Source organism: Manis pentadactyla, chromosome 11, assembly GCF_030020395.1.
Source record: "Manis pentadactyla isolate mManPen7 chromosome 11, mManPen7.hap1, whole genome shotgun sequence".
Classification (NCBI taxonomy): domain Eukaryota; kingdom Metazoa; phylum Chordata; class Mammalia; order Pholidota; family Manidae; genus Manis; species Manis pentadactyla.
The window spans coordinates 76,179,492-76,207,220 of NC_080029.1; the positions used below are offsets into that span (position 1 = coordinate 76,179,492).

The 27,729-nt window shown below is 43.6% G+C and overlaps 1 protein-coding gene and 1 gene segment (V, D, J or C); both read right to left on the reverse strand.

Annotated features, from left to right (window-relative positions):
- Window positions 1–27,729, reverse strand: part of LOC118913449 (T cell receptor alpha chain MC.7.G5-like) — a 582,985-nt gene that overhangs the window by 69,604 nt on the left and 485,652 nt on the right. The gene's annotated exons all lie outside the window — the stretch shown is intronic.
- Window positions 19,330–26,869, reverse strand: LOC118913448 (T cell receptor delta constant-like). The segment is given in 5 exon segments: window positions 19,330–21,106; window positions 22,227–22,340; window positions 22,688–22,753; window positions 23,341–23,619; window positions 26,716–26,869. Coding segments are annotated over 4 exon segments (498 nt in total).

The window sequence follows — 27,729 nt, forward strand, 5'->3', positions numbered from 1 at the left end:
TGTCCCAATTAGAAACCCAGAGCTTAACAGTGCCCTGGGGCATGTTTTCCAAAGTTCACGATCCTTCTGTCTAATCTGAATATTTGCTTTCCATCTTACCCTTTCCCTAAATATCATCTTGTTATCAGTGTCAGCACCAGAAAATCTTACATGGCTTTACCCAACTAGCTTGGCTCCAACATTTGAGTTATGGGGATTAGAGAATCTTTTCCTAATTGTATCGACATGGAGACCGTGGGCCGACACGGTAGATAACACGAGAGTGGTCTCAATTGTTTATATTAGTAGTCAATATCCATGGTCTCCTTTTGGATCAAGTTCCACTGCACACCCCTTGCATTGCTATATACTTTAGTCTAATGTGTTCTTCCTTTCTCCCCTTTCTTTCTAGATGCTTTCTGCCCCTACACACTAAAACTTCAATTTAGATTCTATCTGTCAGACACACATCTCCAACAATAACAAAAACAACCTTAACATTTCCAAGTATTTAAAGGTATCAAGGAAACAGCCCTAAAGAGGCTCCATCTGAGGCTGCCCTCCTCATTTTCACCAGAAAGACCCCTGACACCAAGCCCCAAAGATGCAAATAATTGGGTGAGTAATTTAGTGATCTTTCAGTGAATTTCTAAGAGTGGTGGCTGATGTTTAGAAACAAGTCATCTTCTTTAAAACATACCTGGCTAATACTTGGAGTCGTTCCTTTTCCAAATGTCAGCTAACTATCAACTCCAAAGTCACAAAATGATGTGAGACTACAAAAACTCAATTGCCTACACCCCCGTAGACACCTCCTAACTGTTTACATGTCATGCAAGAATCCCCCTGGTAAAATCAGCTCTTTAGAATGAGGTGCTGGTGCTCGAATTTAGGGACCACCGAGGCTTTCCTTTCCCCTTGCACCACTGTCACTTCCCCGGGAAATGTGCTGACACCCCCTCACAGCACGTCAGTTCTGGTACAACAGGAGTAAGACTGGCCTGTCCCATTTTACAGCGGAAAGAAATAGAGGCTCAGAGAGTTCACTGATTTTTCTCTTAGTCCCATGGAAAATTCCACCAATTATAATAAGAAATTAAGCTTTCTAACAGTCTCACTCCTTAGTTCAATGCTCCACTAGTACCAGCATTCTCAGTTAGATAAAATAGCATGAGAGGGCAAGCAGCAGAGTCCCGCAGGAGGTGGGTACACATCAGTGGTTGTTTGAACTGAAATCGTCAATGGGACTGCTGTGGTTTAGACTTAGCTTCTAAGACAGAATGGAAAAGTTAGGAATCAGGGTTCCAGAGAGAAATTTGGAAGGCTTAGTTATTCAAACTTACATGGGTTTACTGTCAGTGTTGTGCCTTCTCCAAAGAAGAATTTTTCAGATCTGCCCTGAGTTACACCCCCACAGACTGCTTTACAAATACTGCCAATACCCTTCCACCAGGTGCTGGGAGCCAGGGCTCCTCCCGCTCTCTACGGGAAAGCAAAGGAGAAACATAGTGATGTGCGATTATAGAACTGTCTGGGGATTCCTGAAAAGGGATTGGAACTATGGGAAAATTTAAGCAATCTTTACCTAGCAGCCAGTTAGACTGCTGCCATCATTTAGTTAACTAATTAAGTAACTACTTGACCTAGCTGGCTGGGAGTTGCGATTGATTTGAAATGACTCAGGGTCAGGGACAGGGCATGTTCCTTGGCTTGCTGTGCCTCAGTTTTCCATCTGTAGAGTGGGGAGAATGATAACTAAGGATTGGGGTATGTAAGGGGGTTCTGGTGATCAATCTCTGACTTTACTTGCTGATAACATTTCTCAAGGGATTATTTTAGCAGCTTTAGATACCAAAGCATCAGTAACTTTCCCCCGAAAAATAACTTCCCCATTAGTAAACATTTAGCTCTGGAATCTGAGTGCTGAGAATTAGATTCCAGGCCCTCTTTCTTGTGGAATCAATTTGAGCAAGTTAACTCAACTTTTCTGCGTGTCTATAAAAACGTAAGAAGTTCTCTTATAGAATGAGGCTACAATAGGACCTAACCCATGGAGCTGGTATATGGATTGAATATGATAATGGGCAGAAATCATGCAGCACACTGCCTAGCCTATACTCAGCAATTAGTAAATCATCATTATTTTCCTTCCAGAAGCCAAACACGTCAACATTTCTCTTTTCACAATGACCTAAAAATCTGTAAGTCCCTGGGTCTTCTCTTTCTCTGGCTGATAAAACCAGCAGGGCTTTGAGGACAACAGAAGGGCCACCAAGCAGTTTAGTGAGGGGGAGTTAAGTGATTTTGTGAGAATTTAGGAAAAGCTGTATCCAGTTGCATGTGTACACCTTTGCAATTGGACCATTTCATGGGATGTGAAGAGGGCATCTTCTAGCCAGGCGGGACTTCAATATTAGCACAGATGACCTATCCCCCCCATTAGTTGGAGTAAAAAAGATCTCAAATCACATTCAAGAAGAGGGTTCAGTGCTCCCCTTCACTTACCAAGATACACTGTGAGCTGAGTTCCCTTCCCAAATATCGTTTTAGAACCACCAGTTTGCTGAACACTGTGCTAAGGGGCTTTGCAAAAACCTGTAGCATTGACTTAATGAACCCAGCTTTGCAGAGCTTCCCAAGAATGAAGCCTCTAAGACAGGAGAAGTGATAGTGTTTTTCTTTCTGGTAGCCCAGAACTTTAGGGCTGAGAGGTGTGTCTGGAGATATGATCACTACTTTAAGACACTAGAAGGCTTTGCAAACCAATTCTGTATATATATTCTGTGGTCCAGAGAATTGCATAGCTGGTGCAATCTATCATAGAATATAAACTCCCGCTGGGAGAGAAATTAGCTCTGCAGAACTTATAGGTAGTATTCGATGGTCATTGTCTTTATCTGAAGATAAGACCAGCGTTTTCATTTTGCCTTTTTCCATCCCTGCCCCAGTTTGCTGGTGGCTGAGCCTCTCCCCTAATATTAAGTTCAGCTATTGTTCCTACTTTAGCTAGCTTTCCGCCTCAATAGGCATGCAATGATTTTTATCTCTCTTTGAAACTCTGGGGTTCTGTTTGGAGTTCATTAAATCTTGGACAAAGAATGGTGTGTAAATGAAGCTGCCATGGCCAAAGACCATGACGTTTACTCGCCCTTGGGTCTGGCCTACTCAGATCTATGAGCCATCTTTGCTTTGACCTGGACCAGGCTCAGCTGTGTGACCTTGAGCTAGTTTACAACCTCTCTAAGTTTCACTGTCCTCATTTGCAAAATTAAAAAAGTGAGTTAGATGATCTTTAAAGACTTTCTGAGCTGACAGTCTTGATTTGATTCTCTGGATTTATCCAGAAATTCTCTGCAAATGTTTTTTTCCCAGGGTGTCTAGCTGTCTTCTCCATTTCCTAAACAAAATAAAACAAATAAGCCGAGCCAAGCCAAGTAGGCTTCTACTTACTTCACAGGGAAACAAAGTTGCCCAAGCCTGCCATTGGTCTTAACATTTGATCTTTTTAGAAGTTTGAATCAGAACTTTGGAACCAAATCCTCAGGGAGAGGTGTGCTTTCTTTAGAGCTTCCAGATTATCCAAAAACCAAACCAAATAAACCAACACCTTTGGGTTAAGGCTAGTACTTACTAAGTTTCACTCTCACTTGAGTCCCTGTTCCAAATGTAAATTTCCTATTTTCTTCCTTTCCACAGGAGCTGATACCTTTATGTAAACTACAGGCTCTTGCTTAACCAAGAGTGGTTTGATCTTTAAAGCCTTTTCGCACCAGATAAGGGAATTTATCACCCAACTGAGTTTTAGCTCCCTGATTGCCAAGTGTTAGGTGCCAAGGGGTGTCCTGCTAACACTACCTCTGAACAGAGGTGCACACCCAGGCATACAGTGAACTGGGTCTCCTTCCCGGAACTGGGTTTCTCCCACAGAGCTTCTGCCCTTTACCCATAGTCCCTGTGAGTGCTGGGCTGCAACTTCTTCTCAGTCTGCAGCCTGCCTCTCATAAAATTAGGGGTACACTAGGGGCCAGCTTTGTGAGCAAGGTAATTTAGGGATGTCCCTCTCCTATGGAGGCAGCCCAGGACTCAGGCTGTGAGGAGAGTGGCATCCACCATGGTAGGATGGCCCAAAGCTCTTCTCTGGCTTCACAGGCAGCTGAGACGCCCATATGTTGAGCACCCAGCAGACATTTGTGGTGTTGCTCACCCTGTTTATAGATTGATCAATGAGAACCCTAACTACTTGTAGTTGTGACCTACATAGGGAAGGAGACCCCTGTGGACATCTCTTATAAATGCCATGAGGAATGCCAGGCCCCCTTTTTCATTATTAGACAGAAAGTGCCACTTCTCCTATGTTGACTGCAGGGAGTCTAATTTCAGACATGCATGATTCTTGAAAAGCTTTCTCCCAATGGACTTTATAGATGAGCTCAAGAAAACTTACAACTGGGAAGATAAACCTGCCCTACATAATGACATGCATGCTAAGGCCAATCATAAAATAACATTTTTGATTACCTTGTGTCTTAGATTATCCATGCTGTTGTGCACAGGTTTTTTCCCCTGAAGCTAAGCAATTTATTCAGGCCACATTTAACCATGTCTGGGTCTCAAAGGTACATCTGTTGCTTTTGTTCATCCCATCTCTGGTCCATTGAGAAAACCCCTCCTCCACTAGGGCAATGGTGACGTGTCCTCAGAAATGGGCCCAGAGGATTCTTAGGAAAAACTGTAGGCACTTAATAAATATTTTTTAAATTGACGTATATTCAACATTCCTATTCCCTAAGGAATACTTATCTCTCTGATAATTTTCAGATGAAAAGAGAATTAATTCTTCCAGATACTCGCTGAGTTTCATGATTCCTCTGGTCTTGGCTCCAAATGTCAGTTTCCTATTAACCCCACTCCCACAGGAGTGCACACCTTTACAGAAACCAGAAGCATCAGCATGGTTGAAAGGGATGTGGCGTCTACTTTGTTCTCTTTCCTCACTAGACTGAGACACCCTCAGTCCCCCACAGGTGCCCCATCTACACTGGGAATGGTCCTTCCTTGTTCAGGGCAGAGATAGGAGGGAGCTTAGTAGATTTCAGGGATGATGATGATAAGTAAGATATCAAAATGGTATCACACTGTGCAGAGCCTTCTTTCTCTTTCTTTCTTTTGGCTAAACTTATGTCTTTTCTGAAGGCTGTTTTCAGCACTTTCTCTCTCGCAGAAGCAATAATAACTGGATTTCAAGTTGGTGTCTGGGCACAAACCTCCAGTCTCTGATGAGTCACATATATTGAATCAAGGAAGTATGATACCCACCCAAAAAAGAAGCATACTTTGATTTTTCCCCTTGCTGGGCAGTGGGGAGTTCAAGCAACATGCACAAGGAAATATAAACTCATAACTCTCTCAGGTCTGACCTGTAGCTTGTACATTAGCATCCTAGAATGGGAGACCTGGGAGGGAACTTTAGTGACTGCCTGGCTAATGTCCCCATTTTAAAGATGAAGAAGCTGAAGTCCTGAAGTGTAAATTTTCAGGACGCCTGAATTCTGGTCAGGTGCTCCTCTCCTATGACTCAGGAGAACAAGGATCTTCCCTGGGTAGTACTGGCTCGTGTGGCTCTACTGGCCAGTCTCGGTATGGTTTCCCCTGTTAAACAGTGGGTAAGCCATACAAGGAAGGTGTTTGTTTTTGGCAGATAGTTGATGGTTTTCCAGAGAGATATAGAGCATCTTAACTCAATAATTTTTAAAAAAAATTTTGTAGGCTTCAGACAACAGCAACTGACAGTGGGGGAAATGGCCCATGAGATCCTGGGGAAGCCCAGGGAAAGACAGAGATCTAAACATTTGCCCTTTACGAAAAGGGTCATCTGATAGAATTGGCTCTGATTGCTCTTCCTCTGTGGCATCCATCACAGGCATGCCGTCCAGAGCAGGGGTGACAAACCCAGGGCCACGTGTGTCACCTCCTGCTCCTGCTCCCACGGCAGATGCTGCTGGCAGACGCGTCACTCCTTTCCCCCAAGTCTGGATGTGGCCGCACAGTCCTTACCAGCGTGCTCCAGGTAGCCACACCCATGGCTGTTCCTGGGTGACTGAGACGGGATTGGTTTGCCCTCCTTGCCCTGGGGAATAACCGGAGAGGGGCCCCTCAGGGAGTCTTGAGAGTCTGGCTGGCCAGTCAGGCCGGGCCCCACACAGCCCCCTCACGACGGGTTCACTGACCTGGTCGGCCCAAGGCTGTCCTTTCCACAGGCTGCTCCAGAGGTGGCAACAGCTGCGCCGTGGAGTTTGCTTCTTCCTCAGCTGTCCTTCAAACGCTAGCTTTGGACAGCAAACCACAGGGACATTCTTCATACTTGTTTTGGCCAAGGGCCCTTAGCAAGCGCTTCCCCGAAAGGTGGTCCTGGTGGCCTCTGCGCCACCCCTGTCTGGAGGTGGAAGACGTCTGCTGGGCCTCGGTGGCTTCCTGGTATCCATCAGCCCACGCGTGTCCTGGGGGTCTTGGATGGAATGTGGCACGGCAAGAAAGTGATGGAACACCCTTTCTCTAGACCACTTACCCCTATTACCATACATTCAGATGTTTCTAAGCTTTTCCTTTGAATCATGCCTCTATTCTTTCATAAAAAGGAGATGTACTTGTCCCTGTCCACCCAAAGGAATTTCCTACCTCCTCTACTATTTTCTTAGGCAGTTTGTTGACAGGAAAATGTCCACCTACCCTTTTAGGGTGCTATCTCATAATCCTTTAAGACAGCTCCCTTTGAGTGACTGGGGAGAATGGGCCTTTGGGCTAACAGAGAAGCAGCTGCCGGTTTCAGTGTTGAAAGGTGAATGGGAGCAGAAGCAGCAGCTTTGACTGAGTTGTGAACAAAGAATATTTTCCTCCCTTGACCTATTTTCTGTCACCATCCAGTATGACCTATTTATGGAGATGAGCTAATTATAGCAGCAGAGGGCGCTGTAAGGTCACAAACAAAGCTTCCCACCTGATACGAAACCGGGAGGAGGGTCTCTTTTGAGTGGTGCTAGTGATCAAGAGCCAAGCAGTGGGACAAGAGTGGCCTTGTTTACCAGCTCCCACCAGGGCCCCCACCAGGTCCCAGCACCCCTCTTCAATGGTGGTTTTGGGCTCATGAAAGGTGGTCTGGGTCACTTGCTGGGGAGCTGCTCAGGCTGCAAGTGTCAATAAGCTTAAGTGAGATGGGTAGAGAAATTCAAGGGAAAGAAGTCCGTAATAGGTCACTAAGTCTTATCCTGAAACTTTAGTTGTACACTGTGGTCTCTAATAAGCAAGACTGTTGCAATTTTTGGAAAATATGAGGAGAGTGGGCTGGAGGGCTCATTTCTCATGTTCCCCACTCTCTTAGGGATTTGGGAAGAGCACCACTGGCTCTGGTCTTGGGGAAATGCAGAGCTCTCTGTCATGCTTGCTGCATTGACAGAAAATTGAAGATGTGAGTCATTTTTTTTTTGCCATTGATTGTCATAACATATCTTTTGCCAGGTTTCACAACTTCATATTTTAGATTTACTTAGCATCTTTTCTCTGAACATCTTAGATGAGAACAAAACTCTCAGGAACTATATTCATCAGTCTAATGAAAATGGTGATGATAGCAACAGTAACAGCTAATGTTCCTTGCTCATTTTGTGGGCGTAGTACAAGTGTTATTTCATTTAATTTTCCAATGTCTTATGAGAAAACTATCATTATTATCTCTATTGTACAGATGGAGAAATTGGGGCTTGCAGGCTTGAGGTCATGTTTAAGGTCATACAAGTGAATGTTGGAGCTGATAAGAACCCAGGTGATCTGGTTCCAGAACTCCACTCTTCTTTTTTTTTATTAATTAAAAATATTTAATTAGAGGTGGGGCGGAAGATGGCGGCGTGAGTAGAGCAGCGGAAATCTCCTCCCAAAACAACATATATCTATGAAAATATAACAAAGACAACCCTTCCTAGAATAAAGACCAGAGGACACAGGACAATATCCAGACCACATCCACACCTGAGAGAACCCAGCGCCTCGCGAAGGGGGTAAGATACAAGCCCCGGCCCCGCGGGAGCCGAGCGCCCCTCCCCCCAGCTCCCGGCGGGAGAGGAGCAGGCAGAGCGGGAGGGAGACGGAGCCCAGGACTGCCGAACACCCAGCCCCAGCCATCCGGGCCAGAGTGCAGGGCCCTCGATACTGGGAAAACAGGGCAGCAAGAACAGTGAGCAGGCACTGGAGGCTGGGCGACAGAGGACATAAGAAAAGCGCGCGACCATTTTTTTTTTTTGCTTTTTTGCTGCTTTGTTTTGGCGAGCGCTTTTTGGAAGTCTTAAAGGGACAGGGACCCCAATATTAGGGAAACAGGGCAGAAAGACCAGTGAGCAGAGGCCTGAGGCAGGCACCGGAGAATAAAAAAAAACGAACGACCACCTTTTTTTTTTTAATTAAAATTTTTTTTCTTGTTTTTTTTTTGTGGTCGTTGTTTTGTTTTGGCGGGTGCTTTTGGGAAGTCTTAAAGGGGCAGGGCGGGCCACTTAATCCAGAGGTAGGGAATCCGGGATCTCTGGGCACCCTAACCCCTGGGCTGCAGGGAGCAGGGAGGCCCCTTACAGAGATAAATAGCCTCCCAGCCGCTTCCCCTCCAACGCGACTCCACCATTTTGGAGCAGCTGCCCCAGCCAGGCCACGCCCATAGCAACAGCGGAGATTAACTCCATAGCAGCCGGGCAGGAAGCAGAAGCCCTGTCTGCGCGCAGCTGCGCAGCACAAGCCACTAGAGGCCGCTGTTCTCCCAGGAGAGGAGGGCCACAAACCAACAAGAAGGGAAGTCCTTCCAGCCGTCACTCGTCCCAGTTCTGCAGACTATTCCTATCACCATGAAAAGGCAAAGCTACAGGCAGACAAAGATCACAGAGACAACACCAGAGAAGGAGACAGACCTAACCAGTCTTCCTGACAAAGAATTCAAAATAAGAATCATAAACATGCTGACAGAGATGCAGAGAAACACGCAAGAAAAATGGGATGAAGTCCGGAAGGAGATCACAGATGCCAGAAAGGAGATCGCAGAAATGAAACAAACTCTGGAAGGGTTTATAAGCAGAATGGATAGAATGCAAGAGGCCATTGATGGAATTGAAATCAGAGAACAGGAACGCATAGAAGCTGACATAGAGAGAGACAAAAGGATCTCCAGGAATGAAACAATATTAAGAGAACTGTGTGACCAATCTAAAAGGAGCAATATCCGTATTATAGGGGTCCCAGAAGAAGAAGAGAGAGGAAAAGAGATGGAAAGTATCTTAGAAGAAATAATTGCCGAAAACTTCCCCACACTGCGGGAGGAAGTAATCGAACAGACCACGGAAATACACAGAACCCCCAACAGAAAGGATCCAAGAAGGGCAACACCAAGACACATAATAATTAAAATGGCAAAGATCAAGGACAAGGAAAGAGTGTTAAAGGCAGCTAGAGAGAAAAAGGTCACCTATAAAGGGAAACCCATCAGGCTAACGTCAGATTTCTCAACAGAAACCCTACAGGCCAGAAGAGAATGGCATGATATATTTAATACAATGAAACAGAAGGGCCTTGAACCAAGGATACTGTATCCAGCACGACTATCATTCAAATATGACGGTGGGATTAAACAATTCCCAGACAAACAAAAGCTGAGGGAATTTGCTTTCCACAAACCACCTCTACAGAACATCTTACAGGGACTGCTCTAGATGGGAGCACTCCTAGAAAGAGCACAGCACAAAACACCCAACATATGAAGAATCGAGGAGGAGGAACAAGAAGGGAGAGAAGAAAAGAATCTCCAGACAGTGTATATAACAGCTCAATAAGCGAGCTAAGTTAGGCAGTAAGATACTAAAGAGGCTAACCTTGAACCTTTGGTAACCACGAATTTAAAGCCTGCAATGGCAATAAGTACATATCTTTCAATAGTCACCCTAAATGTTAATGGGTTGAATGCACCAATCAAAAGACACAGAGTAACAGAATGGATAAAAAAGCAAGACCCATCTATATGCTGCTTACAAGAAACTCACCTCAAACCCAAAGACATGTACAGACTAAAAGTCAAGGGATGGAAAAACATATTTCAAGCAAACAACAGTGAGAAGAAAGCAGGGGTTGCAGTACTAATATCAGACAAAATAGACTTCAAAACAAAGAAAGTAACAAGAGATAAAGAAGGACACTACATAATGATAAAGGGCTCAGTCAAACAAGAGGATATAACCATTCTAAATATATATGCACCCAACACAGGAGCACCAGCATATGTGAAACAAATACTAACAGAACTAAAGGGGGATATAGACTGCAATGCATTCATTCTAGGAGACTTCAACACACCACTCACCCCAAAGGATAGATCCACTGGGCAGAAAATAAGTAAGGACACGGAAGCACTGAACAACACAGTAGAGCAGATGGACCTAATAGACATCTATAGAACTCTACATCCAAAAGCAGCGGGATATACATTCTTCTCAAGTGCACATGGAACATTCTCCAGAATAGACCACATACTAGGCCACAAAAAGAGCCTCAGAAAATTCCAAAAGATTGAAATCCTACCAACCAACTTTTCAGACCACAAAGGCATAAAACTAGAAATAAACTGTACAAAGAAAGCAAAGAGGCTCACGAACACATGGAGGCTTAACAACACGCTCCTAAATAATCAATGGATCAATGACCAAATCAAAATGGAGATCCAGCAATATATGGAAACAAATGACAACAACAACACTAAGCCCCAACTTCTGTGGGACACAGCAAAAGCAGTCTTAAGAGGAAAGTATATAGCAATCCAAGCATATTTAAAAAAGGAAGAGCAATCCCAAATGAATGGTCTAATGTCACAATTATCGAAATTGGAAAAAGAAGAACAGATGAGGCCTAAGATCAGCAGAAGGAGGGACATAATAAAGATCAGAGAAGAAATAAATAAAATTGAGAAGAATAAAACAATAGCAAAAATCAATGAAACCAAGAGCTGGTTCTTCGAGAAAATAAACAAAATAGATAAGCCTCTAGCCAGACTTATTAAGAAGAAAAGAGAGTCAACACAAATCAACAGTATCAGAAACGAGAAAGGAAAAATCACGACGGACCCCACGGAAATGCAAAGAATTATTGGAGAATACTATGAAAACCTATATGCTAACAAGCTGGGAAACCTAGGAGAAATGGACAACTTCCTAGAAAAATATAACCTTCCAAGATTGACCCAGGAAGAAACAGAAAATCTAAACAGACCAATTACCAGCAACGAAATTGAAGAGGTAATCAAAAAACTACCAAAGAACAAAACCCCCGGGCCAGATGGATTTACCTCGGAATTTTATCAGACATACAGGGAAGACATAATACCCATTCTCCTTAAAGTTTTCCAAAAAATAGAGGAGGAGGGGATACTCCCAAACTCATTCTATGAAGCTAACATCACCCTAATACCAAAACCAGGCAAAGACCCCACCAAAAAAGAAAACTACAGACCAATATCCCTGATGAACGTAGATGCAAAAATACTCAACAAAATATTAGCAAACCGAATTCAAAAATACATCAAAAGGATCATACACCATGACCAAGTGGGATTCATTCCAGGGATGCAAGGATGGTACAACATTCGAAAGTCCATCAACATCATCCACCACATCAACAAAAAGAAAGACAAAAACCACATGATCATCTCCATAGATGCTGAAAAAGCATTTGACAAAGTTCAACATCCATTCATGTTAAAAACTCTCAGCAAAATGGGAATAGAGGGCAAGTACCTCAACATAATAAAGGCCATCTATGATAAACCCACAGCCAACATTATATTGAACAGCGAGAAGCTGAAAGCATTTCCTCTGAGATCGGGAACTAGACAGGGATGCCCACTCTCTCCACTGTTATTTAACATAGTACTGGAGGTCCTAGCCACGGCAATCAGACAAAATAAAGAAATACAAGGAATCCAGATTGGTAAAGAAGAAGTTAAACTGTCACTATTTGCAGATGACATGATACTGTACATAAAAAACCCTAAAGACTCCACCCCAAAACTACTAGAACTGATATCGGAATACAGCAAAGTTGCAGGATACAAAATCAACACACAGAAATCTGTGGCTTTCCTATATACTAACAATGAACCAACAGAAAGAGAAATCAGGAAAACAACTCCATTCACAATTGCATCAAAAAAAATAAAATACCTAGGAATAAACCTAACCAAAGAAGTGAAAGACTTATACTCTGAAAACTACAAGTCACTCTTAAGAGAAATTAAAGGGGACACTAACAGATGGAAACTCATCCCATGCTCGTGGCTAGGAAGAATTAATATCGTTAAAATGGCCATCCTGCCCAAAGCAATATACAGATTTGATGCAATCCCTATGAAACTACCAGCAACATTCTTCAATGAACTGGAACAAATAATTCAAAAATTCATATGGAAACACCAAAGACCCCGAATAGCCAAAGCAATCCTGAGAAAGAAGAATAAAGTAGGGGGGATCTCACTCCCCAACTTCAAGCTCTACTATAAAGCCATAGTAATCAAGACAATTTGGTACTGGCACAAGAGCAGAGCCACAGACCAATGGAACAGACTAGAGAATCCAGACATTAACCCAGACATATATGGTCAATTAATATTTGATAAAGGAGCCATGGACATACAATGGCGAAATGACAGTCTCTTCAACAGGTGGTGCTGGCAAAACTGGACAGCTACATGTAGGAGAATGAAACTGGACCATTGTCTAACCCCATATACAAAAGTAAACTCAAAATGGATCAAAGACCTGAATGTAAGCCATGAAACCATTAAACTCTTGGAAGAAAACATAGGCGAAAACCTCTTAGACATAAACATGAGTGACCTCTTCTTGAACATATCTCCCCGGGCAAGGAAAACAACAGCAAAAATGAGTAAGTGGGACTATATTAAGCTGAAAAGCTTCTGTACAGCAAAAGACACCATCAATAGAACAAGAAGGATCCCTACAGTATGGGAGAATATATTTGAAAATGACACATCCGATAAAGGCTTGACGTCCAGAATATATAAGGAGCTCTCACGCCTCAACAAACAAAAAACAAATAACCCAATTAAAAAATGGGCAGAGGAACTGAACAGACAGTTCTCCAAAAAAGAAATACAGATGGCCAACAGACACATGAAAAGATGCTCCACATCGCTAATTATCAGAGAAATGCAAATTAAAACTACAATGAGGTATCACCTCACACCAGTAAGGATGGCTGCCATCCAAAAGACAAACAACAACAAATGTTGGCGAGGCTGTGGAGAAAGGGGAACCCTCCTACACTGCTGGTGGGAATGTAAGTTAGTTCAACCATTGTGGAAAGCAGTATGGAGGTACATCAAAATGCTCAAAACAGACTTACCATTTGACCCAGGAATTCCACTCCTAGGAATTTACCCTAAGAATGCAGCAATCAAGTTTGAGAAAGACAGATGCACCCCTATGTTTATTGCAGCACTATTTACAATAGCCAAGAATTGGAAGCAACCTAAATGTCCATCAATAGATGAATGGATAAAGAAGATGTGGTACATATACACAATGGAATACTACTCAGCTATAAGAAAAGGGCAAATCCAATCATTTGCAGCAACATGGATGGAGCTGGAGGGTATTATGCTCAGTGAAACAAGCCAAGCGGAGAAAGAGAAATACCAAATGATTTCACTTATCTGTGGAATATAAGAACAAAGGAAAAACTGAAGGAACAAAACAGCAGCAGAATCACAGAACTCAAGAATGGACTAACAGGTACCAAAGGGAAAGGGACTGGGGAGGATGGGTGGGTAGGGAGGGATAAGGGGGGGAGAAGTAGGGGGGTATTAAGATTAACATGCATGGGGGGGTAGGAGAAAAGGGAGGGCTGACAGAGAAGGCAAGTAGTGATTCTACAACATTTTGCTATGCTGATGGACAGTGACTGTAAAGGGGTTTATAGGGGAGACCTGGTATAGGGGAGAGCCTAGTAAACATAATATTCGTCATGTAAGTGTAGATTAGTGATAGCAAAAAAAAAAAAAAAGGGCAGTTCCTGTGTGGTAACCTCCAACGAGTTCTACACAAGGGTATAAAGGGCATATAAAAGTGTAGGCAAAGGGTCTGTTTGTGTTTATACAGAGGATCAAAGCCTAATTGGGCTACCCCGAAAATGAACTAAGATACGATATGAAAAAGAACTTCCAACATCTGCACCCTCTGGAAGACTCATGCCAGAAGATGATCATCAAAAAACCCCAACAAAGATCCACGCACTGCTACAGCTGTAGATGCACTCATCCCACCAGTTCCTGGACCTGCCATGGGAATGAGGAAGGAGATATCTAAGCTGGCCTGTGCATACAGTAAAACAACAAAATTGGACTGGATCTATACTGTTGGAACTCAACCAAGAATTTGGAGAAGTGCAAATTGTAGCGCTCCAAAGTCTTACAACTACAAACTATTTATTGTTAAAAGAACATATGGCATGTGTACAGTCCCCAGGAATGGGTTGTTTTAATTTGTCTGATTTCTCTCAGACTGTTCAAGTTCATTTGGACAATATCCACCATATCATAGATAAGTTTTCACAAATGCCTAAGGTGCCTAACTGGTTTTCTTGGTTTCACTGCAGATGGCTGGTAATTACAGATATGCTTTGGTTATGTAACTATACTCCTATTATGTTAATGTGTGTGTGCAATTTAAGTAGTAGCTTAAAACCTGTACATGCTGAAGTTACTCTACAAGAAGATATATCAAAGAAATAATCAATCTTCCCATGTTTCCTTCCGTCTGCTACTTCTATAGCTTTTCTTCTTCCTTCCTAATTACAACCCTTAAATAGAATTCGTGCCTCATATCAAATTTACCGAGTATCATAATTCTTCCATGTGGTAAAGATACCTCAAGACAAATGCTGGGCATAGAAGCCACAGGGCATAAATATGCAAAGAAGTAAAAAGCTAACTTTTTCAAACAATAAGGCTTCTCTCTCACTTACCAACTTCACATTTCCCTGTATGTCCCCGGAAGATGACTGGTTAGCCAGAGACGGGTAAGATTCCTCAAGGGAGGAACAACCTAAGACAGGCACAGTCGCAGGGGGGCCATCAGGTGAGAAATTGGGGATCAACAGAGGTGAGGCTTAGAACCTCACCCCCCCGTTCTGAGAGAAATCTTCTGCATACGTGGATGTTTTATTGCCCTGGTCTAGCTCGGATTAACACTTAGTCTACAGGCACACACCTGATCATCTACATGTGCTCTTTTACAACACTAAACTATGTTTTCTACCTTTATCTTGTATCTACCTACCACTTCAGCATTTTATTAAAAATAATAATAATAAAGAGAGAAATGTGGTATCCACATATAAATCAAGTATAAAAACCAAATGAGTATTCATATTTGAACTGACTGTTTATAGTTCATAATGCATGAGCAAAACCGAAAGTTTCTGTGATGACTGCCCTTGTACTGTTCACTATGTAACTTATTCATTATGTAAGAATTTGTTCTACATGTAAAAACCTGTTTGTTATGCCTCAGAAGATTGGAGACTGACAAAAATTAGGCTTGGGGTGGAATAATGATTGTGCATTGAGCATTGACTCCCCTATACAGAATTTTATTGTCGTCAACAACCATTTGATCAATAAATATGAGAGATGCCCTCACAAAAAAAAAAAAAAAAAAAAAAGGACAGACTTCCAATGGTAAAATAAATTAGTAACCGGGATGTAATGTATAGCATAAGGAATATAGTCAAGATATTGTAACAGCCTGGTAGGGTGATAGCTGGAACCTAGAATTATGTATATAAATGTTCTACCACTGTGTTGTACACTTGAAACTCATGTAATGTAATACTGTGTGTCAACTACCCTTCAATAAAAAATAATTATTTAAAAAAAAAAAAAAAATTTAATTAAAATATTTTCTCAGCTTTATTGAGATATATGACATATATAGTCTAAGTTTAAGGTGCATAATCTGTTGATCTGATGCACTTTTATATTGCAAAATGATCACCACCATATCCTTAGCTGACTCCTCCACTATGTCACATAAGTACCATTTCTGTTTTGTGGTGAGAACATTTAGGATCTACTCTTTCAGCAATTTTCAAGTACATAATGCATATTTTTAAGTATAATCACCATGCCATACATTAGATCCCCAGGACTTGTTAACCCTGTAACTGGAAGTTTGTACCTTTTGATCAACACCTCCTCATTTCCCCCAGCCCAGCTCCTGGTGACCACCAATCTACTCTGTTTCTATGATAGAATCTCACTCTTGATCATGATATTGCACTGCTGTTCAGAAGGGACACCTTTCAAGGAATGTGGGAAAGACACCATGGTGGAGAAAGTCATAATTATGCCACCCCAAGGAGGGCTCAGTGTCTGAACCCTGTGTGTGAAGCATCAGGGAGAAGGTGTGCCCTTCAGTGTGAGGGTCTCTGAAGCCCTCTGCTCTGTTCTCGGGGGTGGTCAGGTCAGATGTAATTGAGGTTGGCAGTCAGAAGAGGAGTAGCAGTTTGATTTAGAAATTGTTAGTGCCTAGATCAGGAAGGAAACATGTAGCTCTTACAAACATTAAACCTGGAGACAGCTTTAGAGTAGGGAGAGACAGTGGAAGCCTGAGTGGGTGCTGGCAGCCTTCCACTTTGGAGATCTGGAAGCTCTGAGGTGGTCTTCCGCCAGCAGAGGGCTGTGTTCCAGGGAGAGGACCTTGCTTGCAGGCGGCAGTGCAGGCCTGGGCGGCCTCAGTTGCTAACCGTCCCTCTTCCACGACCCTGCGGATGCTCACAGTGGGGCTTTGGACTGCCCGGTGATCGCTTCCGGTATTCATGTCTAGGGTTGCCAGAGGAAATACAAGATGCCCTGTGACATTTGAATTTCAGATAAACAATGAATACTTTTTTAGTATAAATATGTCCTAAGCAAAATTTTTTTGGTGTTCTTTTGAAATATAAACTTAACTGGGGGTTCTATATTTTTATTTGCTAAATCTGGCAAGCTATTCATGCCAATGGTGAGTTTTTGAGTGAAGAGAGTTGCATTCCTTTATTCCACATATATTTATTGATTGTCAGTGATGTGGCAGACATGATCCTAGGGGCTGGGGATATATCAGTGGAAAGATAAACAAGACTTTGCCTTCATGGAGCTTGTATTATGGTGTGTGTGTGGCAGGGTGAGATGGGAGAGACAAATAATAAACGTGCATAAACCCAATGGTTTCAAATAGCGTTGTGAGGGAAAATCCGACAGAGATGTAAGAAGGGTGATTCTGGGTGAGTCGGTGACAATTTACTTGGCTGGGGAAAGCCTCGTTGAGCTGAGGTTTGTGACGAACTGGAAGCCACATTCAGGTGGTTAGAAAAGTGAGGTAACAGAGGACCAGGAAGAAGACACCACAGCTGGATGGGTGTGGGAAGGAAGAAGGGGGTATGCCGGGAGACTGGATAGGAGGTGGTGACCAGACCACTGGCAGGGCATTACAGTCCCGGAAGGAGGTCCATCTGGCTTCGTCTGATGTGCATTTCATAAAGACCTGGAGAAGAGATTGTCCAGGGACAACGGGCCCAGTTAGGGGGTTATTGCAGGGGTCCTGACAAAATGATGGAGCTTGCAGGGTCTGGTGACAGTGGTGACAGAGATAGTGGATGGACTGGAGGTCTTTCACACAAGGACCCATAGGATGTTCTGATGAATTAGATGTAGGAGAAAAGGGACACAAAGGCACACCTAGAAGTACTCCTAGGCTGGGGAGTTAGTCAGTGTTCTATTTTTCAGGGCAGTGCCTCCCAATGGTGGCCTGTCCTAGCTTACACAGCAAACAGTATTTGCATGACATGTGGCTGGGATGGGCTGGCCTCAGGGAATCCAGCCACCCCAGACCCCAGCGGCCACACTGAGCTCTACTGCAGCGAGCTTGTGACACTGGCAGTTCATCCAGCGGGCAGCTCTGCTTTAGGGGAGAACTGTCCAGCTGGAGCTGAGTGTGGGCTGCAGAGGGCCTGATGAGCGCTGGAAGGTCACGCTGTGTGACAGGCAGTAAGCGTGCTCTGGATCAGGGTACTCCCTCAAGCATCAGAGATAGAAGATTTCTAGAGCTTGGGGCTTGGAGAGATTTTAGATTGGTCTTGTCTAACCCTCTTCCCCTCCGTCTCAGGTGCTCATTCACTTCCTCGGTTTATGAGTACTGCACGTGCCTGCAGCTGTGCTGGGTGCTGGGTGATGGTGCTGCTCAAGGGGTGACCTGTCTGTAACCTGAAGACATAGCAATTTGGTATCTCAGCATGTGACTGCTGGGCTGGCAGTTTTTATGTCTTTTCTTTTTTTAATTTATTTTCATTGTGTTTTACAAAAGGATTAGTTCAAGATGGACTGAGGACAAAAATAACAATTACAGCAGCAGTTTCTTGGCTGGAAGCATCCACCTCAGGGAGTCACAGCCAATCAGTCACATGGCCTACTTCTGCTTGTTCCCTCCCACCTCCTTCCCGTCAGTAGCCCTAGATGGTCTCAGAGATTTCAGGAACCTGGTTTTATTCTGTAACCTCTACCCCGACATGTAAAGATGATGATGCTTTTGGCCTTTAGCCTTTTGTTCTGTGAGCGCGTCCATTTGCGGCCTCCCTCTTGTCTTTCCCTTCCCTCTGACTTTAATGGCTCAGCCTCTTTCTCTTTCACATTGGGTTTTCCAGCTCTCTGCTTTGACTTCCTTCTCTGTCGTCTTCCCTGCCTCTGCCCAGAGAGTTTCCTCTGGGGGCTTGTGCTGGTCCCATACCTGCAGAGTGCAGGAAGTCACTATTTTCTCCCTTCTCTTCACAGACAAGGGTGTGCTGTGTGCCACAGTGACCCAGGGTTCTCCGGACCAGACTGTGACAAGTGGCAGTAAGGTGACACTGCTCTGCACTTACAAGACCTCAGACTCAGACCCAGACTTATACTGGTACCGGATAAGGCCGGATCATTCCTTTCAGTTTATCCTGTACAGGGATAATACTGAATCGGAAGATGCAGAGTTCACTCAGGGCCAGTTTTCTGTGCAGCACAGTCAGACCCGGAAAAACTTCCATTTGGTGATCTCCTCAGTGGAGATTGAAGACAGTGCCACTTACTACTGTGCCTTGAGGTCCACGGTGATGCAGGTGCCAGGAAGTCTGCACAAAAACCCCTGTGTCCCAGGGCACAGCCTGGGACAGCTACCTCTCAGGGCTGCTCATGTCCTTGAACATGGGGTCCTTCTTCCTGGTGACTTCTTGTTCCAGCCTGGCCTTTAGCAGGGCCCTAATATGTCCTCTGCTGGCATTCTTGATTACTTGGCTCTGCTCACAGCAATGTCCCTACCTCACTGAGTCACTTTGGACAAGGTATGTAACTTTTTTGGGGGGACATATATTATTCCATCTGGAAAATGAAAATGTGATCTATTTGTTCTTAGCCACTTCTCAGGAACATCCTCATGTTACCCAAGGTAAGGTATGTGAACGTTTTGGAAAAGGCCTTCTTTATACATAAAAGGTGAAGTTGTGGGGAGGCTGGATGGACCTGCCTTATCTGTCTAGATTATCCTAAACCCATCGACTCAGAGTGCTGCTGATGCCTTCCTTTGCAAAGAAAGGAGCTGCAAAGTCACAGTGTGAGGCCTGCAGATGGCAGTGGCAGAGGCAGTTGCTGGGGAGCATTGCTTTTCCACCTGCAACCTCATGAGGCCCCTTGACAGCGCACGTAGGTGCAGAGGAAACCACACCGAGTTCCAGGGCTCTGTTACCTGAGTGGGTGCATCTGGAAAACACCGTGGCCTTGCTGGGGTGGGAGTGACGGAGCTTTTCAGCCACGCAGGTGACGTTTCCATGCCGGGAACGCAGCCACGCCGGCAATGCAGCGACGCCAGGGAAGCAGCAGCACTGGGGACACAGCTCCTCCAGGGACACTGCTGTTGTCTTGCTGTAACAGCAGCAGCAGGAAACCTGGGGCTGGGTCCCTAAGGCAGGAACCTGCAGGCTTGGGGCGCAGGAAGCTGCGGTGTGACCTACAAGCTCAGCGTGGCTTTTGCCTAACAGTTCACGGCGCCTACTCTCCCCCTGTGGTGGTCCACTATGAGTCAAACCAGAGGCAAGTGACACACAATGCACTTTAATAAATGCAACAGAGACCATTTCAGGGAATGGCAGGAAACCATCGACACCAAGGGCCAGGCAAGAGTCAGGGTTCAGTGACCTCAAACTCCCCATGCACAAATTGCAGGCAAAAGACAGTAAATAAGCTGTTTTTACAGAGCAACTTCAGGGGCTCATTCCTCTCCCTCCCTCCCAAACCCCTGGTATGGTGGGCTACTTGAGAACAAGACCATGTCTCATGCACATTTGCACCTTCAGTGCACAGCCTGGAGCTTAAAAGGAGTTGATTTGTGTTAAGTCAATTAATAAAAAAGTGCATTTCCTCTGTATTTTACTCTGATCTCTGTGAATAGCTTGGGGAGTATTTAGATGAGACTGTAGAAACCCTGCTGCCTGCACAGAGAGTATCCAGGAAGTCAAATGTAATTTTGTTTGTAAAGTATTAGGAAAAGCAGAAACTGGGTGAGAATGCCAGTTTGGGGCAAATCTAGTGCTGGGTTGAGCAGAGCCTTCCATGTTTAGGTAAAGGGCACCTGCTCTCCTCCCCCCAGGGCCGATTTTCCTCTTGGAAAATGGAGCTGGGATTCTCTTGGCTCCCACTTTCTTCTTCTGGAGGCAAAGAAAGTCAAAGGAACAAAATATCATTTTCAAAGTCCATCAGTTGTGGAAATAAAAAATGAGTCCTATGTCCTTTTATAAAGCAGCATATAAAGCAGTTAAGACCATAACCCCCACTCCTGGGACTTTGGTCTTTTCACCAGGCTGAAGGGTGATCTGTGATAGTTGCTTTCAAAGGAAAACTGGTTTGGGTAGCAGCCATTTAAGTAAAGGTGGGACAGGTTAAATTGAATTGCCGAGAAGTCAGAAGCCTAGCAGGTAGCACCTCTGTGGGTTCTTGATTTCTTTCAGGGAGTGTAGCGTTCTCCTGCTAGATGGCCTGCAAGTGAAGGAAAATTATCAGAGTTGTTAGAGAATCACAGACTGCCCATGCTGGGAGGAATCAGAGTTGTTCTGTAGTTCTGGGGATGACCAGTCCTTGCTGGGGCTGTACCCCGCAGACATCACTAATCTACTGCAGCATGGCAGTAGTTCAGTGAGGCAGTCTCAGTTTATCCAATGCACAAGTCACAAAACCCATTGCTCTCTTTTAGTCATTCTTAACACCTTGTTTTCATGGATGCAAAACCCAGGCCCAGAGAGGTGAAGCAACCTGGCCAAGATAACCTGGTGAGTTAGTGACAACGTCAGGACTAAAACCCAGATTGGTAGTGCTCTTTTTATGAAACCACACTGTGTGTGCTATTGGGACTGTTGGTTAAACAGTCACCTGTTTGGGAATGACTGGGTATTCTTTCAGGCTGGGTTGGATCGGTCCAACACTCTAAGTAAGCCTTGGGTTGTTTTGAGACTGGAAACTGGAACTGAGGAGTATTGGAGGGTACTGGAGAAGGAGCTGCATAGGCAAACTAGGCCCTGGTTCCAATTTCATGTCTAACATTACCTAAAGAGGGAATGTAAGTAACAGGCAAATAATTAATGTCTCAGCCCTGAGTATCTAGTAGTGGCTGTTCACTACTAATGGGGGAGTAGCTTCATCTCAAAGATAGTCTGATTTATTTATGAGAGTCCTGTGATTTAGAATTGGGAGCTGTATCCCCTTTGTCTAGGAAAAGAAAGGTTCTCCCCCCTCTGAATATTCTTCATGTGAAGCTTTACTGATAGCTTTGCAAACAACCCACGGTCCTTGGCCAAGTAAGTGAAACAGCAAATGAAGAAAACTATTTCTCCTTATTTATCTCCTGGTTGGAGTTAGGGGTTACTGACTGATACTACATTATACTACCTAATGGGATTTGAGTCTGGCTTGCAGTGAAAGAAAGGAAAACAGGAGACAGGGTGTCATGCTGTCTGAGATGATCCACCTTATTAAATTGTAATATGTCTCTGTGTTTTTTACCTTCCCAGTGATTCTTGGTCTCTTACCATTTCTAAGTTCCTTTTCTCCATGTGCAACATAGTTTGGGTGGAGGTAGGAATAAGAAGAAGCTAATTCTTACCTTAAAAGAAAAATAACTTGGCAGTCAAAAGAAAATTTATGGCCACACTCTTGGCAAACAGCATCCGGAACCCCAGCACTGAGAGAGACAGCATGTTCACCTTTTCGGCATGAACTGTGGTTGAACAAGAGGAAAGATGGTGGTTTCAGCAAGAGACTAAATTCCCTTCCAGAAATTGGGTCCACAACACTGTCACCAGCTGTCCCAGATTACCATAATTTTCCCTGGTCTACAAGCCCAGCTTGGTGCCAGACAGCCCTAACGCTGCTGCTCACACTGCACCAGGCAGGCTTTGGGATACCATATGTGCAGTCAGGCAAGTTCTGCTGCTGGGGGAGTCAGCTGGACTCAGGTATGGCTTTTGTTCTTTTTTGAAATCTGATGGTTTTTGGCCCCATCTGACAACTACAGAGTTTGCCTTAATCCTCAATTCTGAAGTTGGCCCTTTGATTTCAACTAACCTTTGGGTTCACGGCAGATCCCTGAAGTTTGCTTTGTGCTTTCAGGCTCCTTTGGTTTTAGCTTACCTGGAACAAACAGCAGTAGTCAGAGTTACACTGGCAACCAAGAGGCTCAGAGGATATCAGGTCTTAAAACTGGTGGAGACTTTAAGCAAGTAAACTGAGGACCAGCGGTGTGACTTGGTTAAGGTCATATAGCTATTTGCACAGCCAACATACTACCCTTCCTGGGCTCATCCCATTATGCTATGAGGCCAGCCTCCAGGTATGCCTCTAATTTGTAGGAAGAAGTAGGATTCTTAACAGCATGATAGGCTGGGCTGCTCTTTGTTTTGGCATTTACGCTAGATTATACTTCACTTGGATTGTCAATCCCAGAGCCTAGTAGTAGGATAGCAATTAGCATGAAGAAGACAGTGGTTGGTGCAGAGGAAAGATGGGGATGAAATAGGTTGGGCTTTATCTTAGACTCCAGCTCAGGGATGCAGAGAGTTTAAGTCCCAGTCAATGATGGGCTGCAGATGGGCCTGACTCTTGTTCCTAGCATGATGCTATCTTGAAAGCAATCTGTCAAGAGCTTCTATCTCCAAGTTCCCTTTCCCCCAACTTTTCTCCCCTACAATCCCAGCCCTTTAATATCAGGTACAACCTACTTGAAGAATTTGTCTTTGGTTCAAAGTCAGTGGAGTGCAAAATTTCATTGTTATGTTGAACTGAGCATGTCACTGAGTTTGGATCTTCATACCGACCGAGCTTGACAGCATTGTACTTCCCACTGGGAGACACGACAACAGCTGGGTCAAATTCTATTATTTTCTTGGATGAGTTGATATTTATATTTACATCCTTGGGGTAGAAATCCTTCACCAGACAAGCAACATTTGTCCCATTTTTCATGATGAAAACGGATGGTTTGGCAGGAGGCTGCCTTTCTGCAAATACAATCAATTTATTTCGTGAGATGATTATTCACAACATGTGGGAGTTACACAATGGTGTTTGCTTCAATTTCCGGGGCAAGCACTGCAGTGCAGGTTTCCTGCATCCTGTTAGTGACTTGGGCTTGTTAACACCTCTGTGAAAGGATGGCCAATGGAAGCGGAAGTGAAAGGCAGTAGGTTTGACTTCAGTTAGGAACTGGTAAGAGAGATGGCTGGGAGCAGAGATGGAAAGTAACAACTACAAAGGAGTTTCTAGATCATCTGAGTTTCAATTACAGATATGCAGGCTGAATATGGGTCTGTGTCAGTTGGTTTATTTTAAATGCATGAACGCTTGGAGTGAGATCAGAGCAGGCACCCATGCTTTGCATTATGTCAATTAAAAGAATCAAGAGTCTGAGAAGGACCATATAACTGGTTCAAACACTCTCAGGGTAGTAGTGTTGGGGTCACCTCAGAGAGTCATCTCCATTTTATGGACTGGATGGGATCTGCTGCTTAATTGGTTAAGTGGCACACCTCTCTGCCTTTAGGTGAACATGTACTCTGTTGTAAGGGACTACCCTGCAGTTTCCTTTGAGTATTTAATCAGAAATAACTCCTATCATTCTCAGGAAGTCCTTTACACATAACATCAGTTTAAACCCAGTTCTTGTTTTATTTCAGGAGGAGCTGTGGGACATGGGTCTCAGTCGTTGGTCTACTCCCGGCCCTTCTCCTCTCATGCTTCACCTTGCACCTACCTGCTGCTCTGCATATGCATCTTTTTTCTTTTCTTAAATTGAAAGCCTTGAAGCTTGAGGGAGGTAGCAATGATTTTTTTCCCCATTGTGCCTTACTGAAGTTTCTGAAGTGTGATAAATTTTTTGTCTGTGGAGACTTGGATTCTTAGGCTATCTGCTAAATAAAAAACCCTGAAAAAGTCCCAGATCAGGAAAGACAACTAGCTTCTGAATGGTGATCTGACTATATTGTCAATCATAAGCTTAACTGCTGATTTTCAATATGGCTCTAATATTTAAGACATAGGTGAGTTTGGCTTCTTGATATCCAATTAGAAATGTTCAATTCCAGTGTACTTCTATCTATTACTGCCTGCAATCAAGACACAAAGTGATGATAAGGAAAAGGTCTTGATAGTGAATGTAGAAATGCCATGGCCTTTCTAATGCTCTATCCTGAATCTGGGTTTGGGCTTCAGCAGCAAAGTGCAAATCAATTGGTTATTTCTGGTTGAGAAAGAATGTATGCTAGTCAGGAAGTTCCTCCTGATCACCACTTTGTAAATGGCCCATGACCCATCAGGGCTTTCCTAGGCAATCAGCTGTTCTGAGAAAACCCCTCATCACTAATACCATAGATCTTCATTTTTTTTCCTCTGTCTGGAGCTCAGCTAAAAGACTGGATTCTGTCCCAGTCACTTGGGGCAGGAAATTCATTCCTAAGAATCTGGCTCCTTGTATTTTTGCCTTTAGCGCTAGACAGGAGAGGAATTGGAGGCTCTTCAAAAGGTTCTCCTGGAATCTGCTTTCAACCTATGTGAGAAATCATAGTTTTGTTTCCCGGCATAGCCGAAGCCACTGATAACAGACGCTGATAACTCTAGCAGTAACGGAAACCACAAGTTCTGCTCATTCATCAACCTCCAAAATTTTGACATTTCTTGCTCACTCTACTGACTTTTGTGAGATGTATTCTGGTTGATTTTCAAAGCAGTTATGAGTTATAGAGAAAAGAAAGCAGTTCACTGAAAACCAAAACCAAAACGACCCTATCTCCTTGGTTACCTAAGAGTCTGACCCAATCCTAGACTGATTTAGTTGGATAATTAATTTAAAAATCTAAATTCAAAGGCGGTTGTCAATGATCACTTTGAGATGGAGTAACCAGGTTTGAATAATTTGAACAATGTAATATAGCTTAAAGAACAGATGTCTGAAGAAGTTCATACACTGATGATACTGAGCTCTGAGTCTCTTGGTCAGCCCTTCAGATAGACATTTGGTAAAGCAGTTTTCTCAGGCCCTCTTTCTCAATGAACATCTATCTGTTCAAAACAATTGTTTGAAAGTAAAGTACTTTTTGTAATCCATTCTTTGGTACTGTGGTAACCATAGAAAAGCCACCTGACTGAATTGAACCCTTTAAAAAAATGCAATGCATTTAACATAGTTGTCATATATAACCTAGTTTTTTTTAATATTTGACTTAAACCAAAATTTGAAGTTGTATAAAATTAGCACTATTGTAGTCCAAGATTTAAATTAAAGATTTGATTGTATATCTTTTGAGAACTTCCAGTCTTCTTGGTCCACAAATATAATTACATTTCAACATGTATTTCAAAGTGCTATTTGTTTTGGACAACTGTTATTTTATTTTCAGACTTTCTTTCTTTTTTTACAACTACCAATGCAATGCTAAACTATGTACTGGTAAACAAAACAAAAACAAGTATATGCCTTTCCTGAATGGTCTTTCTTAATTCAGAAGCTTAGAAATCATCTGTGTTTTGGATTCACATGAAGTCCTACTGGTTCCCCGAGAACTGCTGCATCTATAACACATCACTCATAATTTCAAGGCCCTCTGCCAATATGAGATTTAACTTGAATACTGAAATATGTTTGTTCTACTTGATTACTCTGCCCATGTTAACCACCTCTCTCCTAAATTTTTCCAGTTGCAGGACATTAGTTTTCAGGCTGCAGTGAGGCATGTACACTGGTGAACTTAGCCAAAGGGATGTGTAAGGATGAAGCAACTTCTTAGGGAATTTGGGCCAAAGTGTCCCTGCCACTGCCCACCCCCCACCATATACTCAATTATTAATATAACTCATCTAGATTTCTTTGGGCTTTTGGGATGCTGTGAAGATTTCAGAAATAAGTGAGAGCTATGGTTTTAACATATGTTTCTTAAAAACAAGAATAGTTACAGAGCAACTTCAGTAACTCAGCCTAATGTCTTTACTCTGGCTCCCTCCACATCTGTACCATTCCATCTCCTAGTTATGTAATGCAAACTGGATAGCAGCCCCAGTACCAAGACTCTATTCCTCCAAATATACAAGAAGAATCAACTCACGGGGCTCCACGAAGAGTTTGGTGCCAGCTCCAAAAAACATCTGCCTGGTGTCCCAGGAGCACACTGGATGCTGCCTCACAGGTAACCAGCCTGGGGCTGGCTCTGGGCTACCCCATCTGTGCCCTGCCTCCCAGCCTAGAGACTCCACAGCTCAGGGGACTACAAAGTTGCCCTTGATGAGATCAAAGGGCTGAGTGCTCAGAGCCTCAGTTCCCTTTGAAGATAATAATAGATTAACTGCTAGATAAGGATGTAAAAATGAAATCCCTAGCCAAGAAACCCTGGGACAGGGAAGAGGGCTGAGACAGAGCAAGAGAAGAGGGTGAGAGGTGACTGATATAGCTGCCTTCAAGATAGAACATTGAACCCCCAGTTTATTGGGAGGCCTCTCCAAGTAGAACCCAATAACTCAGGAGTAGGGACGGAATGCTGAATACTGACATTTCTTGTAATGAATGTCAGGCCATGGACTGTTTAGATACAGATCTTGTACTCAAATTTCGGTTCCCTTCTCTTGGATCACAAATACTGCTTTTTGATTAGAAACCTAATTTCTCCCCTATCACTCAGACTGAGTCTCACAATCATAACAAATCTGCTGCTTAATTCCCTGAGCCCAATGACAGGCTTTCGAAGGACCTGAGGATTGAACAAGAAATTGGTAACCGACAGGGGAGCCCAGTGGTGCTGTGTGTCATGGATGCAAGGCAGAGAAGCCAGTGCCTGCTTTAGACTGCTTGTGTTTGTTTTACAATTTCTCCTGACTCTGTATTCTAGATACAAGCTTCAGGAGGATATAGGAATCATGTGAAATGGGACTTAAAAGACCATATAGATTACTCTGCTTCATTACCCAAAATCAAGAATCTAGGACTAGAGCCAAAGGTAGTGACAGTTGTATAGGGTCACTATTTGCTGTCAAAACTTTAAGGACTGAGGAATGATCTGAAATCCTCATTCCCCCTGCCTGAGTGTCAAATCATGTTACCCTCCATCACTGTAGGAAGAGAAAAC